The sequence below is a fragment of the Peromyscus californicus genome, unplaced genomic scaffold, assembly GCF_007827085.1.
Source record: "Peromyscus californicus insignis strain IS unplaced genomic scaffold, ASM782708v3 Scaffold_9__1_contigs__length_137607984, whole genome shotgun sequence".
Classification (NCBI taxonomy): domain Eukaryota; kingdom Metazoa; phylum Chordata; class Mammalia; order Rodentia; family Cricetidae; genus Peromyscus; species Peromyscus californicus.
Genome location: NW_026294617.1, coordinates 94,145,923 through 94,162,879, shown reverse-complemented (window position 1 = coordinate 94,162,879; position 16,957 = coordinate 94,145,923). Strand labels below are relative to the sequence as shown.

The 16,957-nt window shown below is 44.6% G+C and overlaps 1 protein-coding gene across 1 annotated transcript in view; it reads right to left on the bottom strand.

Annotated features, from left to right (window-relative positions):
• The window catches only part of Frrs1 (ferric chelate reductase 1), a 34,154-nt gene that overhangs the window by 2,907 nt on the left and 14,290 nt on the right, over nucleotides 1-16,957 (bottom strand). Inside the window, exons 6-14 of the mRNA XM_052730892.1 lie at nucleotides 14,385-14,483; nucleotides 12,065-12,212; nucleotides 8,307-8,420; nucleotides 6,893-7,008; nucleotides 3,903-3,989; nucleotides 2,427-2,524; nucleotides 2,112-2,170; nucleotides 521-664; nucleotides 10-71 (exon numbers count right to left, since the gene is read on the bottom strand). Coding sequence (XP_052586852.1) covers nucleotides 10-71; nucleotides 521-664; nucleotides 2,112-2,170; nucleotides 2,427-2,524; nucleotides 3,903-3,989; nucleotides 6,893-7,008; nucleotides 8,307-8,420; nucleotides 12,065-12,212; nucleotides 14,385-14,483 — 927 coding nt within the window. The remainder of the gene's footprint in view (nucleotides 1-9; nucleotides 72-520; nucleotides 665-2,111; nucleotides 2,171-2,426; nucleotides 2,525-3,902; nucleotides 3,990-6,892; nucleotides 7,009-8,306; nucleotides 8,421-12,064; nucleotides 12,213-14,384; nucleotides 14,484-16,957) is intronic.

The following is a 16,957-nucleotide window of genomic DNA, read 5'->3' as shown; positions in this document are numbered from 1 at the left end:
GAATCTCACCTCTGCTTCAGCAACAGTTAGTGACTGAAGGATCTGAATTCTATCATCATCCAATATTTCAACTGTCAAGAACAAAGTATGTTTGTAAGAATGGGGATATGCAAGTAAACTAGTTGTCACAAAAAGAAGATAAAACTTGAATCCTAACAGTCCCCATTTTCTAGGATGTAGATTTGGCCATTCACGCTACTAAATGTCGCAGACTTTCTGCACCTGGGTGGGATGGGGTGTGCGTGCACACACATGCCATGTGCAAGCACACAGAGACACTCTCTGCCTTATTTCCTTCAACCAAGGTCTCTCACTGAACTTGGAGCTAGGCTGGCAGCCAGCAAATCCCAGCCATCCCTCCTCCTGTCTCTATTCCTGCACAGCCCTGGGGTCACAGACACACATAATCATGCCCGACTTTTCACATGGAGATTTGAACTCAGATCCTCATGCTTGCACAGCAAACGCATACCCTGCACCATCTCTCCGGCCCCACAGTAAGACTTTTCAAGCTGGGTACCTTTTCGAGAGAGCCGATAAGCATGGATCTCCAGAAGCACCTCCGTCCCGATGTGCCAGACCACAAACCCCATCATGGCATAGGTCTTCTGTGGACTGGGGAGATTCAGTCCTGGTAAATCCATTCCTAGGAACATGGCTGCCACTATGGAGAAAAGAGGGGAAATAAAATGTACTCAAATATAGTGCCCAGGAAAAAGAATAATTGATGCATTACATTAACTAGAATATATTAAACATTTATGGAAAGAATAATCTTGGGGGCTGAGATAATCTGATCTTCCTTATTGTAAGACTACATAAGACAAGATAGGAAATTAGGATCTAAGAATTGCTAAGAAAGCACCCATGAACTAGGGATGCAGCTCAGGGGTAGAGCACTAGCCAGCAGGCCTAAAAAGCCCTGGGTTCGATACCCATAACAACCACAAAGGTACCTTTCCAGAAATGTAAGTCTGCAATGAAGAAAAAGGGGAGAAATGAAGAAATGACTGTTGACCTTACACTCATCCCGCACTTAATCCCACAAGCAATAGAATGTAAGGTGACAGGTGCCTCCCTCGGAGTCAAACAGATGTGCCTGGTGCAGGCCTCTATACCCAGCTGTTCGGGAGGCTGAGGCAGGTGGACCACAAGCTCAAAGAGTATCTGAGCTACAGAGTTAGCTCAACGCTAGTCTTGACAAACTGGTGAGACCTAGTCTCAAAATAAAAAGTATAAAAGGTCTGGGGATGCAGCTCGGTGGGTGCTAGTGTTCTCTGAGGCCCCGGGGACTGAGTCCCCGGTACTGAAAAGAAAAACTGTGTCAGATAATTCCAGCTGCCCTCTGGAGACCAGCTGCCCTACAAGGACAGACAGTCGGGAGATGGGCTGGAGCCAGAGGGCTTGTACCAGCACACTTCATCCTCCTCACCCTGGGACCAGCACACTCCATCCTCCTAGCCCTGGGACCAGCACACTCCATCCTCCTAGCCCTGGGACCAGCACACTCCACCCACCTCGCCCTGGGACCAGCACACTCCATCCTCCTCGCCCTGGGACCAGCACACTCCATCCTCCTCGCCCTGGGACCAGCACACTCCACCCACCTCGCCCTGGGACCAGCACACTCCATCCTCCTCACCCTGGGACCAGCACACTCCATCCTCCTCGCCCTGGGACCAGCACACTCCATCCTCCTCGCCCTGGGACCAACACACTCCATCCTCCTCGCCCTGGGACCAGCACACTCCACCCACCTCGCCCTGGGACCAGCACACTCCATCCACCTCGCCCTGGGACCTCACTTGCCGTCCTTGTGTGTAGTCATTACCATAACCTCATTTGTTTGCAAAGGCAGATGCAGGGAAATGGGAAAGAAAGGGCTGAGTTTTAAAGTTTTAAAGTCATTTTTTAAAACTTGAAGCTTAAATAATGACTTAAATAGTTACTTGTAGAAATTACTTTCTGGATTTCAATGTTTCAGGCTGATTTCTCCTCAACAACCAATTACTCCAATTACTAATGCATCTAAAATCATTTAAGCCAAATTACAACTTTCACTGTAAACAACCAGCAATTATATATGAGTAAGTGGCATTGCAGGGACTTACCTGCTATTATTCTAGCAGCTGTCCCCACACTCCAGTGAGTCCAGTTAAACACTTGCCTCCTACCAAAAGAAAGAAGCAGCGGCTAGTCTTTAAAGTGATGCAATAGCAATTTATCCCCGAGAGAGTAAGAAGCATGCAATTTCCCTATTGCCGGGGAATTGGGTATCTGAAACCCATTTTAAAGTCCTTGGATGCAAACACAATCAATCACTGCGTGCTACAAAATGCAAAGTGTTTCTACTTTGAAAAGAAATTGGTTGCCCATCTAATGACACACACACACTGAGAGCATTTCTGTGTAAGAGCTGTCCGTACCTCGGGTCATGTAAAGATGGTCTGAAGGTGGCCAGCAGAGGCTGAAGGACAGCTAAAGTCATCACCGTACAGCCGAGGTACGGGTGGTAGCCTGCGCGCTGAACAAAGGGCATCGTTAATAGTCAGCCTTGCCTGCCAATTGAAATCAAATGTAAAACCATACATTGCGGAGGAGCGCACAGAAGGGCTGTAAGAGCCAGAGGACCAGGAAGTCGGCTGTGAGATTGTGTGTCCTAGAGATGACATAGAAACTACCTTCAGCCTGACTAAGACTTGAACACCACCACCACCCACAAGCATGCTAACACAGAAGGGGGAAATGTCGTGAAGTCCCACCCGTAGACAAAGAACCACAGGTAACTACTGACTGCTGAGAGAGGAAGAATTAGTCTCTCCCAGGGACGAGTCCCCTAATTGGTTATCCAACGCAAAGTATCAACTCCAAAGTTATATGTACTCAAGCAACACTAAATGAACACAGAAGGTTATATTATTATTTTTATGTTTGTGGTGTGTGTGTGTGAGAGAGAGAAACAGAGAGAGAGAGAGAGAGAGAGAGAGAGAGAATGAGACTAATAATCAAAGACAACAAGGCCATCAATTTGAGGAGTGAGGGGGAATGTGAAGAGCCAGAGTGAGGAAACATGGGAAGGGCTAAAGGGAATAAAGGAAGAAAAGGGGACTGATGTAATTATTATATTTCAATTACTTTTTAAAAAATTGATAGTATATATACAGCACTTAGCAAGACTGCTCATATAGCGTTGAGGCGAGTTCTACTAGCTTAATGATAATCATAAGAGAAAACCACTTTAATGGGTCCTGTTTCTTAGACATCACACTTGGGATGGAGAGATGGCTCAGGGGTTAAGAGTGCTTGCTGCTCTCTCCCAGAGGACCCAGCTTCAGTCAGCACCCACATCAGGCACCTCACAACCACTATGCTTGCCCCTGGAGCTGGAGTTACACAGATCCACACAAATACACATACACATCATTAAAATAACAAAAATAGCTGCGCTATGATGGCTCATGACTTTAATCCCAGCACTCGGGAGGCAAATGCAGGCGGATCTCTGAGTTCAAAGCCAGCCTGGTCAACAGAAAAAGTTCCAAAACAGTCAGGACTAAACAGAGAAACCCTATCTTAAAAAAAACAAACAAAGATAAATAAATGCATAAATAAATAAATTTTAGACATCATACTTCAAATTTCAACATTCTACAAGGAAAACACACTCACTAAAGGAATGCAAGAAATGAGATATGGCCTAAAAACACATTTCAGTACCAGGCAATCTGTATTCACAGCCTCCCTTCAGTCCAGATCCCCGACCAGGTGAAGTCATCAGATAAGTCAAGGAAAAAAGGATGTACACAGAAATGTCTCATTATCCACCTTTGAGAATAAAGTAGCAGTCTGCTTTGACATCAAAACAGATTTTCAGGGAGACATCCTGTCGCAGGCACACTTACCCGACTCCAGCCTCCTCTGTACACAAAAGGAAGAACAAAGGCAATGCAGGTGAGCACAGATGTCGCAAGCATGAGCATCCGATGCACCTGCGAGGGGAGACGGCAAGGGGAGAAGATGACTAGCTTTATAAAAGACACCTGGTGTCACAGCAGGGCAATCATGGGAGATTCACCGGAGGTATGCATTCCACTTACATCCAAACAGTAAAAGTAAAATGTCATAGACCATTAAGCTCAAGAAAACCCCATGCTGTCATCTCATCATTCAAAAGGGCTCACTAAGGCTTCGCCTACTCCCTACCGCAAGCATGGATCGCTCACACACAAAGCTCGCTCACTTGCCAAGACCTTCGCTTCCTTCCAAAGGTATGTATTAAGCTCTGTCACCATGCAGAGTGAGAGACAGCAAGGAAAGAAAAAACACTGTATCCTGTGGGGCTTGTCGTATAATCAGAAAAGATAAATGAACACTATATGGAACATATAATTCTTTGTGGAAGATCAAGAAAATATTAAGAATGAAAATGGGCACTGTTATGTATTGGGCAACTGGTTTAAGTCAAAATTGTTCCAGGAAAAGGTTGTGCTATATGATATATAGTATAATAGATAGTGACCCTATAAGTTTCTGTGAATGTGTGACTGTCACGAACATACATACACATCAATAACATATGCTGAAGAACAGCAGAAAGACAGATGAGATGACTCAGTGGATAAAAGCACTTGGTGCACAAGGCCGATGATGTTGAGTTCAGTTCCTGGTAGGCTCTGTCTCTTCACAGCAGCAGGAACGGATATCGCACACCCACTTTGTAAAGAGAGAATCAACTCCACAAAATTGTCCTCTGACCTCCACACATGCTCACTATGGTACACACTCCCCCATGTGTGGACGGACCCAAAACAGCTTGACCACACAGCAGCCATGACAGGCTTAGGGGCCTAGACACAGCTTCTGTGACAGGCTTACTGGCAGGCAACACCCAGATCCAGGAAAAGCCTTAAGCTCATACCACCCAGGGATCCACCCAGGGATCCACCCAGGGATGAGGAAGTACCTGACATCCCAAACATTCCAACCATTAGATAAGGTGGCCAGATGTCCTTGAGTCTAGCACACACCTATTTTTGCTATACAGATACCCCAAGACAATTGTCAGCCAATCAGGGTCCTGAACCCTGGAAATCCCCTCACCCCAACCTCTGCTATGATTAAAAACTCTGCCCCAACTGAGCTCAGGGCCCTCTGCTCTCACCGCTGCATTGGACAGACAGATAGACCAAACTCGGAGCTTGAAAAGAATAAAGGCTCTTTGCTTTTACATGTGGGATTCGATCTCCATGGTGGTCTTTTGGGGGTTCCCATGAGCTGAGCATAACACATGCACACATCATGAACAGTCACATGACTGTGTAGTGCCCCCCCACACACATACATAAGTAAATAAATGTTAAAGAATAGAAACTAGTAGAAGGCTTGGACTGATAAAGGACACAGTCTTCCAGCTGGAAAATCCACAGAGCAGATTGGAGGAGGAGAAAGATAACATGAACAGGCATGAGAGATAACGAGTCACAGGCAAAGACAGACAGAATCGACGCATAGCATACAAGAGACTCACTAAGTGACTGAAGAAATGACTCAGCACTGGCTGCTCTTGCAGAGGGCACAGCTTCAATTCCCAGCACCCACATGGTGGCTCACAGCTATCTATAACTCCAGTTCTAAGGGATCTGAATGCCCTCTACTGGCCTCTTCAGGCACCAGGCATGCACGTGATGCAGACTCACATGCAAGCAAAATGACCATACAGATTAAAAAAATAATAATACAATAATTTTTAGGAAGTTTTTTGGTTTTTGGTTTTTGGTTTTTTTCCGAGACAGGGTTTCTCTGTATAGCTTTGTGCCTTTCCTGGAACTCACTCAAGAGCCCAGGCTGGTTTCGAACTCACAGAGATTCACCTGCCTCTGCCTCCTGAGTGCTGGGATTACAGGCATGCGCCACCACCACCTAGCTAGAAGTGTTTTTAAAGAGAGTAAATAAAATAGATAACTGTGTCAACCAAGAAGAGAAATGAGGTAAGATAAGGGAAATGAGGTAAGATAAGAGAAACCTCAAATCTATACGTTTATATGACTATGAAGAGTGAAGGGCACTCTCTGATGAGGTCACAATGCCTCCATTTTCCTAAAATGCAGATGTGTTCATTTTCATGACACACCCTTACTGGTGGCTCCCTACATATGCAAATTCCCATCATCTACAGCCCATGGAGACAAGGCTGCTCTGCCTTCCTGTGAAAGGCTTTTGTTGACCCTCACTGTGTTCTGTAGGACCCCGACTTCCCATCCACAGGAAAGCTCAGCATGGAAAAGAGCACTTCCAGTTTCTCTTCCCACACATAATCAGACGACCTTGACTGTTAAGTAGGGAGAGTCCAGCTCTCACGGGCTCACCAAGCAGAGGACAGACATGCCGTGAGCACCGCCATTTCTCTCTTCTGTTTGCCAGCCCTCCATACCTCAAAGTGACTTAGTGCCGTGAGTGAACCTCTCTCAGCTTCTCCCACTACAAACCTAGGGGTCAGGAAGGGTCATTTGACCCTGATACGTTCTCCAAAATCACCAAGCCAGACTTTGTAAGGGATCTTGCATTGGCTCTCAGCTGCTTAGGAAACTGGGGGGAGGGGAGGGGATCTAAGACCTGCAATAGCTGTAATTGAAAAAAGGAAAGCACATGTGGGCCAGAGAGATGGCTGAGCGGGTAAATGGACATGCTGGGAAGCCTGCTGACATGAGTGAGTGATCCCAGAACCCACATGGTAGAAGAAAACTGACTCCCAAAAGATGTCCTCTGACTTCACACACACACACACACACACACACACACACACACAGAATTATGTAAAATCAAAAGCACACAAACTTCACGCTGCAGCGTTTGAATAACACAGAAATGGCTTTAAGCCTTTTCTGTCACCTACCTGAAACCAAGCTGCTTCACCGAGGAAGAAAGCTTTGGACCACACAGATCTGAAGAACCGGGCAACCAGCACTCCTATGCTAACTGTGGTCATCCATGCCACAAACATTAAGGCACCTGCAGGAGGGAAAGATGTAGTAGTGATTCATATCACAGAGTAAGTTAGCTCCTTCATCAATGGCCAAACCCAGTGCTCAGAAAATATAAACAACCAGCAAACTACATTAAAGTGACAGAAATATGATCTCCCTCCCCGCCACACACACACACACACACACACACACACACACACACACACACACACACACAATTTATCATAGTTCTTATTATACCACCACTGTTGCTGCTAACAGCCAGCAAGGCCATACCCTAGCCATTACGAGACACCCCAAGTGCTTTACATGTATTAGTCCAAGTGGCCTTTGCCATTGTTTATGGGTATTAATAGTGTCCCAATTGGCTGAATGGGGAAACAAAGGCACAGAGCAGCACTCAAACAGCTTGACTACAGGCACTGCGTGGTAACCATCTTTCTCCAGCAGCCTGTCTGCAGCTCTCTTCTCCCATAATCTCACTCCAAACAACAAATGAAAGGTAAGAAGACGTGTGACTTCCGAATCTCATTCCTGCCCAACTGGGGGTGCAGCAGGAGCAGAGTCCAGCCGAAGACAGGAAAAGTGGCTTTCAAGGGGAGCTGTGGTGATAATCCTGGAAAGCCATCGCCACAAAGAACTCTGGAGAACGTAAGGGGAATGTGGTGAGAAAAATCCCCGAGAGGCTAACGTGTGGTAACGGTCAGTTTGCATGTGTTCCTGCTTTTGAGTCCTAGCTTTTCAGTGTAAGCCAGTGCACTTTGCAAGTAGAATCAACTTCCATTGGTAGACCCAAAGCACAGAAGAGCCCCTTATCCCTTATCCAAGCAACTATCCTCCCATGTGGGTGACATTCTTCATCCAAATAGCCAAAACCTAAGCACTGCACTGAGTACTTCCTGTGCTGAAATACTAACACAAGAGTGAAACGACATTTGTGAAGCCAAACTGCTGTTACAACTAAACAACCAAAACCACACATCGCTTTTGAATTAGCATTTATTTTAATAAAAAAAAAATCAAGGATTCAAAAGCATTAACTTCATTCATCCAGTAATACTCAACCCAAATGAATTTAAAATTCCCACTGCTGATTTTAATGTGTCGCCGGTGTTTGTACCACTGAATGAGATTTCCTTTCCTCTTTTAATAAAAACTGACAAACATTCAGAGAGACAATCTACTTGAAAATGTTAATGTTGAAAGATAAAAGAAACATGAACATTTGCAGGGTGACTCCTGCCACCGTGCCTGATCCAGCCAGCGCCTGCTCACTGATTAGTACATCCCACAAAACGTGATAATGATGCTCTGTTAACTCACCATGAGCCTTTAAAAGGGGTGATGAGTGGGACCCCCCTACGTTCTTTGGCGTGCCTGTCACATCGTATTTTTCGTACGTTATCAAAGGTTGCTGAGAGTGCCTAAAAATTCGGCCTGAGAGGTGGACACAGAATAGAAAGAAAACATCTTACAGTAATGAAACATTATCGGCTAGGAAGAGTTGACATCCACATGTAGAAGCAACACAAAGATACAGTGACTTTCCTGAAAATCAAGGAAATAGTTTAACCAACAACGAGATGAATCAAAACAAGGACTGGGAATGGAAGGGTTAAAGTGAAAAGAACCAGTGTGTGCAATTAACAGGTTAAACAATGTCAAAATAATGGCTGATGACCAGTCACTGGAGATACCCACTGTGCTTCTCCAACACTGACAGATGTAATGGAAACCTATCAGCCTTTTAACCACGCCTGCGTTCTAAAATCCCAGGATATGCTCGCAGACACTGGGCCTGGGAAGACCATGCGTAGACAGCTAAGAAAAGCATTTTGATGATACAGAATTTGTCGGACGGGCAGCTCCGACTGGGTTGAAGTAACAAATCAGAGTCTCGTATACCAGTGACATAAAGAAACTAAGGGAAGAGTGCTGTGGGATGTTCTGTATGGCAAATGTGTTGCTAATTAGTCAATAAATAAAACACTGATTGGCCATTGGCTAGGCAGGAAGTGTAGGCGGGACAAGGAGGAGAATAAAGCTGGGAAGTGGAAGGCTGAGTCAGAGAGACACTGCCAGCCGCCACCATGACAAGCCGCATGTGAAGATGCCGGTAAGCCACGAGCCATGTGGCAAGGTATAGATTTATGGAAATGGATTAATTTAAGCTGTAAGAACAGTTAGCAAGAAGCCTGCCACGGCCATACAGTTTGTAAGCAATATAAGTCTCTGTGTTTACTTGGTTGGGTCTGAGCGGCTGTGGGACTGGCAGGTGAGAGAGATTTGTCCTGACTATGGGCCAGGCAGGAAAACTCCAGCTACAGAAGAGCTGAGAGTTGGCTTGGTGCTTAAGAGCGCTTGCTCTTGCAGAGGACCTGGGAACCTGAGGCCCTCTTCTAACTTCTGAGGGCACCAGGCACACACAAGAAAAACACCCAAACATGCAAAATAACAAAAAAGAAATCTAAAACAACTTTTTTATAAAACTGAGAAAACATTATCTTTTTTCTATTTTTTCCCTTTCTTTCATTCTTTCGGGTTTTGTTGTTTTGTTTTGTTTTGTTTTTTGAGCTAGGGTCTCACTATGTAGACCAGGCTAGCCCCAAACTCCACCTGCACCTGCCCTGCCGCTGCCACTTCCTCCTTAGTGCTGGGATTAAAGGCATGCACCACCATGTCTGGCCTTATTTGTGTCTTTTATTACTATTTGTTGTACATGAAATCAAATCAGGAAAATATGGGACTATTCCAAGTGTGTGTATATATGTGTGTATGTGCTCACTCTACTCTACAGGTAACATAACTTTTTAAACCCCAGCATCTGGTCGATATACCTAGTAACTCTGCATTGGAGAAAACCTATTTTCCCTTTCCCAGCAGGTATCAATTGCAAATAGCTTTGTGGTTAGAACTAGGACTCCATGTCCACTTCCCCTTCTCCTTGACGGGATTTTGTTTGGTTTGAACCTGTGCACGCCTGTGCACACTGTCACAGTCTCTGTGAGTTCATACATCATCAGCCCTGTTGTGGCTGGAAGATGCTGTTTCCTTGAAGTCATCCACCTCCTCTGGCTCCTACAATCTCTCTGCCTCCTCTTCTGCACAATGAACCAAAAATATAGGCACAAGAATATTCACTGCAACATTTTTATATTGTTTAAAGAGAAAATGTAAACTAAATGTCCATCACTAGAATAGAATAAATTATAGGACATACAAAAACATATTTTTAGAAAAATATGTGAGCACAAAAACAGTTAAGAAACTTAACAGATATATAAACTTTTGTTGAAAACAAATGCTAGCTATCAGGCACCAGACTATAACCAGACTATATCACAGTAATTTCAAAAGGCAGTGGCGGGAGGGGGCGAATGTCTCAGCGAGTCATAGAACTTGCACACACACAAATAATAATAATTGAATTAACTAAATTAACTTTTAAAAATTTATGAAAGATACAGGTTATATTATCTGTATAACAAAATGAAAAAATAAAAAGAGGGAAGATAATCCAACTAGATATTATAACACTATTTTTTATTTTTTAATAATTTATTTAATTTTATTCGGGTTTTTTTTTATGTGCATTGGTGTGAGAGTGTCAGATCCCCTGGAATTGGAGTTATAGACAGTTGTGAGCTGCTATGTGGGTGCTGGGAATTGAACCCTGGTCCTCTGGAAGAGCAGCCAGTGCTCTTAGCAGCTGAGCCATCTCTCCAGCCCCAACACTATTTTTTTAAGCTATTGGTTTAAACAGGAAATCAAAACTAAAATCACAAGTCTTCTTAGAGATGCTAACAATGAAGATACTTCAAAACACCTGGATGCAATCACAGTAAAGACAAAGGATTGAAGCGATCATTTAATTTGTGGTTTAGTTAAAACAACTAAATGTAACTGTACTGGTTAGTTTTTACAAACTGGAGTCACCTAGAAAGAAAGAATCTCAAATGAGGAATTGCCACCATCCGATTGGCCTTTGGACACATCTCTGGGTCATTTTCTTGATTAATGGTTGATGTGGTAGGGCCCAGACCACTGTGGGTGGTACCATCCCTAGGCAAGTAGTCCTGGGGTACATAAGTAGCTGAGCAAGGCAGAGGAAGCAAGCCAGTACGCAGTGTTCCCCCATGGTCTTTGCTTCGGTTCCTGCCTCCAGCTCCCACCTCGGTTCCTCTTGATGATGGACAGTAACCCGCCAAACAGAACCCTTCATTCCCGCAAGCTGCTTTTGCTCAGAGCATCAGAGAAGCAAACTAAATCAGTAATCTATAAAACCAGAAAGGAAATGTCAGTAGAATCAATTAAGTGTTTGGTAATTCAGAGCACAGAAGTGTCACAGATGATGTTAGAAGTAAACAAGATGGCAAAGCTGCTGATACAGAAGATACTGTTGACGGAAAGGAAGATGAGGCTGCACAGGGCGGCGCACACTTTGAACTCCAGCCCTCAGTAGACAGATGAGTGGCTCTCTATGAGTTCAAGGCCAGACTGATCTACAGAAAGTGTCATGAAGGCCAGTCAGGGCTACATAGTGAGCTGTCTCAAAACAAAACAAACATTCAGATTCCTAAAGTATACTGGGATCCCAGGGCATCCGTTTACTTAGGAAATGATGCAGCAGAGCAAGCAGACACAAGCGCCTTCTAGCATGAATCACTGCCAGGGCTGGTACTCTACCTCCTGGAGAAGCTCATGTCCAAGGAGACCAGACCCAGATTGGATAGATTGTCCAGTATAGATTAGAGCTGGTATTTCTTGCAACGATCCAAAAGGCACTGTTCCTAGGAAAGTGCAGCAAAGCCCAAAGACATACGTAACTTCTTGTAAGGTGCTTACAGTTCTGGTGCAAATTCATTGTACCAAACAGGCACCTTTGAAATCAGAAGCAATGCTGCCTTGTAACCTGGCTGACATTCTTTGTATGAAAGTTAAGCCAGAAACGTAACTCACGATCAAAAGAGAACCCCTTCCATAACTCAAAATGAGCAATTGCAGTGGTATCTGCATGGGAGAGGCCAGAGGAAGAGAGAAAAAGGACGATGTGCAAAGACAGATTTAACCCAAGTGCTTACCGTCGTGGGCAGCACCTGCTGCTAGGAAGATGTAGTAGCTTTCGTTTAACACGAATCTGTTCCTAACCCCAGGCAGGGTGATGTTTCTTCTGAATGAACACTGTATGACGCCATCCGCCAGCCTCCAGGCCATATCCTTGAGAGTCCCCTACAAACACAGGAGCTTCTCAACACTTTCCAAAGATTTGCTAAAAAAATAAGACACGCTCAAAACCCTGCCCTGCTCTGTTTCCTTTCTCTAAGGTTGGAGAAGCTTGTTTTATCTATAGTGTCCTTCCTTATCAAAGAACACCAAGATTTTCATTATTATTATTCCAGTTTGTCTTTATGCCACTTGGCAAACATTATGTTTTCACTCTGAGCCAGATCTTCACAGTTCCTCTACCCAGCTTAGAAAATCTAACTGACAGCTAGGCGGTGGTGGCACATGCCTTTAATCCCAGCACTTGGGAGGTAGAGGCAGGCGGATCTTTGTGAGTTCGAGGCCAGCCTGGTCTACAGAGCGAGATCCAGGAAAGGCGCAAAGCTACACAGAGAAACCCTGTCTCGTAAAACAAAAAAAAAGAAAAAAGAAAATCTAACTGACGTGCTAACCCCAATCGGCCATCCGCACACCAACAGGAAACCTGAGGAACACCCTGGAGGCCAGCATGCAACACATATCTAGACAGGAGTCCCAGGCTTCTGAGCAAGCCGACCAACCCCACAGGAAAGCTAGGCACAGTGGCAGTGGCGTCACAAAGGGAAGCCACATGACCAAAGGGAACATGATTTAGGCCCAGGGCATTGGGATGGTCCCAGTGCCCACGTACAATGCCACCCACGCTGAGGGGCTTTCCTCCAAGGCGATGTTAACCTGACACATTTTTGGACCAATGGAGTGTTTGGGTTTTGGTCCTTTTCCAGTGTGCTGTTAACAACTTCATCTGTTTATAGTATTTCACATTTTAATATTCTTTGCCTACAACAAATAGGTGGAATTCTGTCCCTCTTCCCCCTCTCAACATCCCATAGGCATGCCCACTGGGGAATGTGACCACAAGCTCTCTATTTGGTTAGGACAAGTCAAACCAGAGGGAACCACAGTTCTGGGGGTCAGAGTTGGGCCACAGGCTGAGAGTCTACATCCAGCCCCAAGTTTGGGGGAAAAAAATATTTTAGGGATGGGAGGAAACAGAAACAAAAACAAAAACAAGAACAAAAACAAATCCCAAAACCTCACATCTCATTTGCCTAAACCAAACACTCTTGTTGGCCAAGTTATATAATACTCGAGTCCCTGCATATGGTCTGTAGTTGACTCCAAGCGGTGACTCTGGCTTCTGCTGACTCTTCTGTGATTGGCGTGGCTGCATGGTCACCATTCAATGGCAAATGTCAGGACAATGGTTAGGTGTGGGGACAGTCCCTCGGGGAGCTGTTCCTCCTGTCTGCTGCTGGAATATGGACCTTAAACTACCACCCACCCTCAGGATTTACTTATTTTCCTATATGCGTATGAGTGCCTGGCCTGCATATATGTATGTATATGCTTGGTGCCCACAGACGTCAGAAGAGGACACTGGATCCACTAAAACTAGGGTTCCAGAAGGTTTTGAACCACCATGTGGGTGCTGGGAACATAATCAGGGTCCCCTGCAAGAGCAACAAGTGCTCCTAACTGTTGAGCCATCTCTGCAGTCCCAATTTTGAACTTTTTCTTTTCCTCTTTCCTTCTTTTTGTTTTTTCTTTTTTTCTCCTGTTTTGGTTTTTCAAGACAGGATTTCTCTATTTAACAGTTCTGGCTGTCCTGGAACTCACTCTGTAGACCAGGCTGGCCTCGAACTCACAGAGATTCATTCACCTGCCTCCCAAGTGCTGAGATTAAAGGTATGGGCCTCCACAGGGGCTTCTGATCTTAAACTTCTGATCCTGGTGCTCCACCCACCTAGTGCTGGCATCACAGCCACACGCCTCCACACCCCGCTTATGCCGTGCTGGGGACTGATCCCCGGCACACCCTTCCCCAGGTCTCATCTTAAAATCCTGTCCTATAAGCTTTCTGATCATGTCAAGAAGCCATAAAATACCTTTCCATAAGATGTAACGAAAAGGAATTAAGTGATGGGAGCAATAATTGATCACTTCCTAGCAGAGAATTTTGTCCTGTGCTTTCTAAGTACAGAATGTTTCTTGGCGATCATTCTGAGAAGAACGCTGCGGTCGGGCCCTTGCCCGGGTGAGAGGCTAACTACAGGGCTGGCTACATGCACAGCCACATCAGTGGTAGACACGTAGCAGTGGACCAAGCATGTGCATTGCCAGCATGTTCACACTCACCCTGGAGCCCATCACAGGATAACTTCGCCCTGTCAAATAGGAAGGCTGTATATACACTGTCTGGTCTCCACGAATGCACAAGTAAGCATCGTCATCACCCTGGAAAACAAGCGCATTATTTTAAGGCACCCCTAATCAAGTAGCATTTGATGCTTTTAAAACATAATTGACTCAGCAGTAAATGATCTATGTAGAGAACCAGTTGTTTATTTGTGAGCTACGTGTGGTGGTACACACCTTTAACCCCAGCACTCAGGAGACAGAGGCAAGCAGATCTTTGTGAGCTTGAGGCCTGTTGGCACAGCTGCATAGTAAGACCCTGTTTCAAAAATAAATAAATATCTGGGAGTGGGGACACAAACCTTTAATCCCAGCCCTGGGGAGGCCGATCTCTGAGATCTAAGCCAGCCTACTTTACATGTCAAGTTCCAGGCCAGTCAGGGCTACACAGTGTCTCAAAGATTAATTAAGAATAAAAGGGTGGGGCTGGAGAGATGGCTCAGAGGTTAAGAACACAATTCCCAGCAACCACATGATGGCTCACAACCATCTGTAATGAGATCTGGTGCCCTCTCCTGGCGAGCAGGAGTACATGTAGGCAGAATGTTGTATACATAATAAATAAATAAATCTCTTTTAAAAAAAAGAATAAAAGAGCACTAAAATCCCTAAAGTAACAGATCAAAATAGACACATTGGAGGTAGTATACAACAGTAGAGCACTTACCCAGCATGTATAGGTCTCGAATTGCTCCCTTTAAAAGACATATAGCATGCTTTCCTATTCTTATACCCACAAATGGATGCCACTGTTAGCACTTCCGTGCATATGGATTCCAACATTGGCATCTGTCTGTTTCTTCCTTCTCAGAGGAGAAAATAAGTTCTGTTGCCTGCGTATCACTTAACTGTGAGCACTGTATGAGAGACTGACTTTCAAATAAATATACACGTCATACACATTTGTGACTGTGAATATACAGCATTTTATATATACATATAATATATATATATATATATAAAATATTGCTGCATATTGTACCTATTCACTGGATTTAACATGGAATTTTGAGATCAAAAATACCAGAGTTGAGGTAGGAACTTCCTATCAGTACAATTCTTCCTAATCCTTTAGTCTCCAATATTCCTTAACTCTGAAAGTTACGTTATTCCTCTTTGGAATGGCTCTGAGAAGTCAGGCTGTGACTTCAGAGTACATTGAAGCAATGGTACAAATGTCAGTCTGAAGTCACTGTCCGTATCCCACTAAGCTAACGAGCCCCTTTAGCTACTAACTCCTTTTAATTCTTTATTGTTATTATATATGTGTGTATGCACAATGTGCTCCATCTGTGTAATGTGTGTGTGTATATACATATATATATATGTTTTCAGGGCTGACCATCTGATACTGGATAACCAATGGGTTTGCTCTACCCTGGGGAAGACTATTTCCCTCACTCTCAGCTTCCCGTAGTTGCCTGTAATTCTTTTTCTAGGGCTGAGGCCTAGTGAGCTTTCCTCCCCCTTCCACATCAGCATGCCTATTAGCGTTGTCCTTATTCAGGTTACATGCAGGCAGCCATGTAGGTGAGACTTTGTGGGTATAGCTTCGAACATTTCTAAGAGACCAAATCTCCCAGCAAACTCCCTGGTCCTCTGGCTCCGAGGACCTCTCCATGCCCTCTTCGGCACTGATCTCTGAGCCTCAGGGGCAGGAGCTGGGTTGCAGATGCCCCACCTGGGACTGGTATGTAACAACGAACAAAAAGAGGCCATAAATTCGAAGAAGAACAAGGGGTGGGGAGTTACATGGGAAGGTTTGGAGGGAGGAAAGGAAAGGGGGAAATGGAAATGATGTAATTATAAAGATAAAAATATAATTTGTTTAAAGAAATTGGAGGGAAGCAATGAAATGACTCAGTGGGTAAAGTGCCCGATGCCAAGCCTGGTGACCTGAATTTCATCCCTAAAGCCAACATGGTAACAACAACAAAAAAAAAAAACACAGTACCCACATAAAAAGCCAGGCATGGCAATATGGCGATGTACACCTGCAATCCCAGAGGTGGATGAATTAGTGAAAGCATTAGATTTAGTGAGACCTTGTCTTAAAACAAAAGGTAGAGAGCGATTGAGGAAGACACCTAACTTTAACCTCAGGCCTCCAAATGCACCTGCAAAGAAATATGCATACAAAAAAATAATAATAGCCTGGCGGTGGTGGCGCACGCCTTTAATCCCAGCACTTGGGAGGCAGAGGCAGGCGGATCTCTGTGAGTTTGAGGCCAGCCTGGACTACAGAGTGAGTTTCAGGAAAGGTGCAAAGCTACACAGAGAAACCCTGTCTTAAAAAAACCAATAATAATAATAATAATACAGTCCAGGTATTACTTAGTCCAAGTATTGACTTAGAAGCAAACGGATTAGAACTCCAGTACTAACGATAACAGAGAGGCATCCTGACTATCGGAGAAGACGGGACAGGTGAGAACAGGAGCAGAGAACGCAGTCTTCACCTCCCAAATGAAGGGAAGAGAAGACGCCACTCTTCGGAGTTACAGAAGCACACA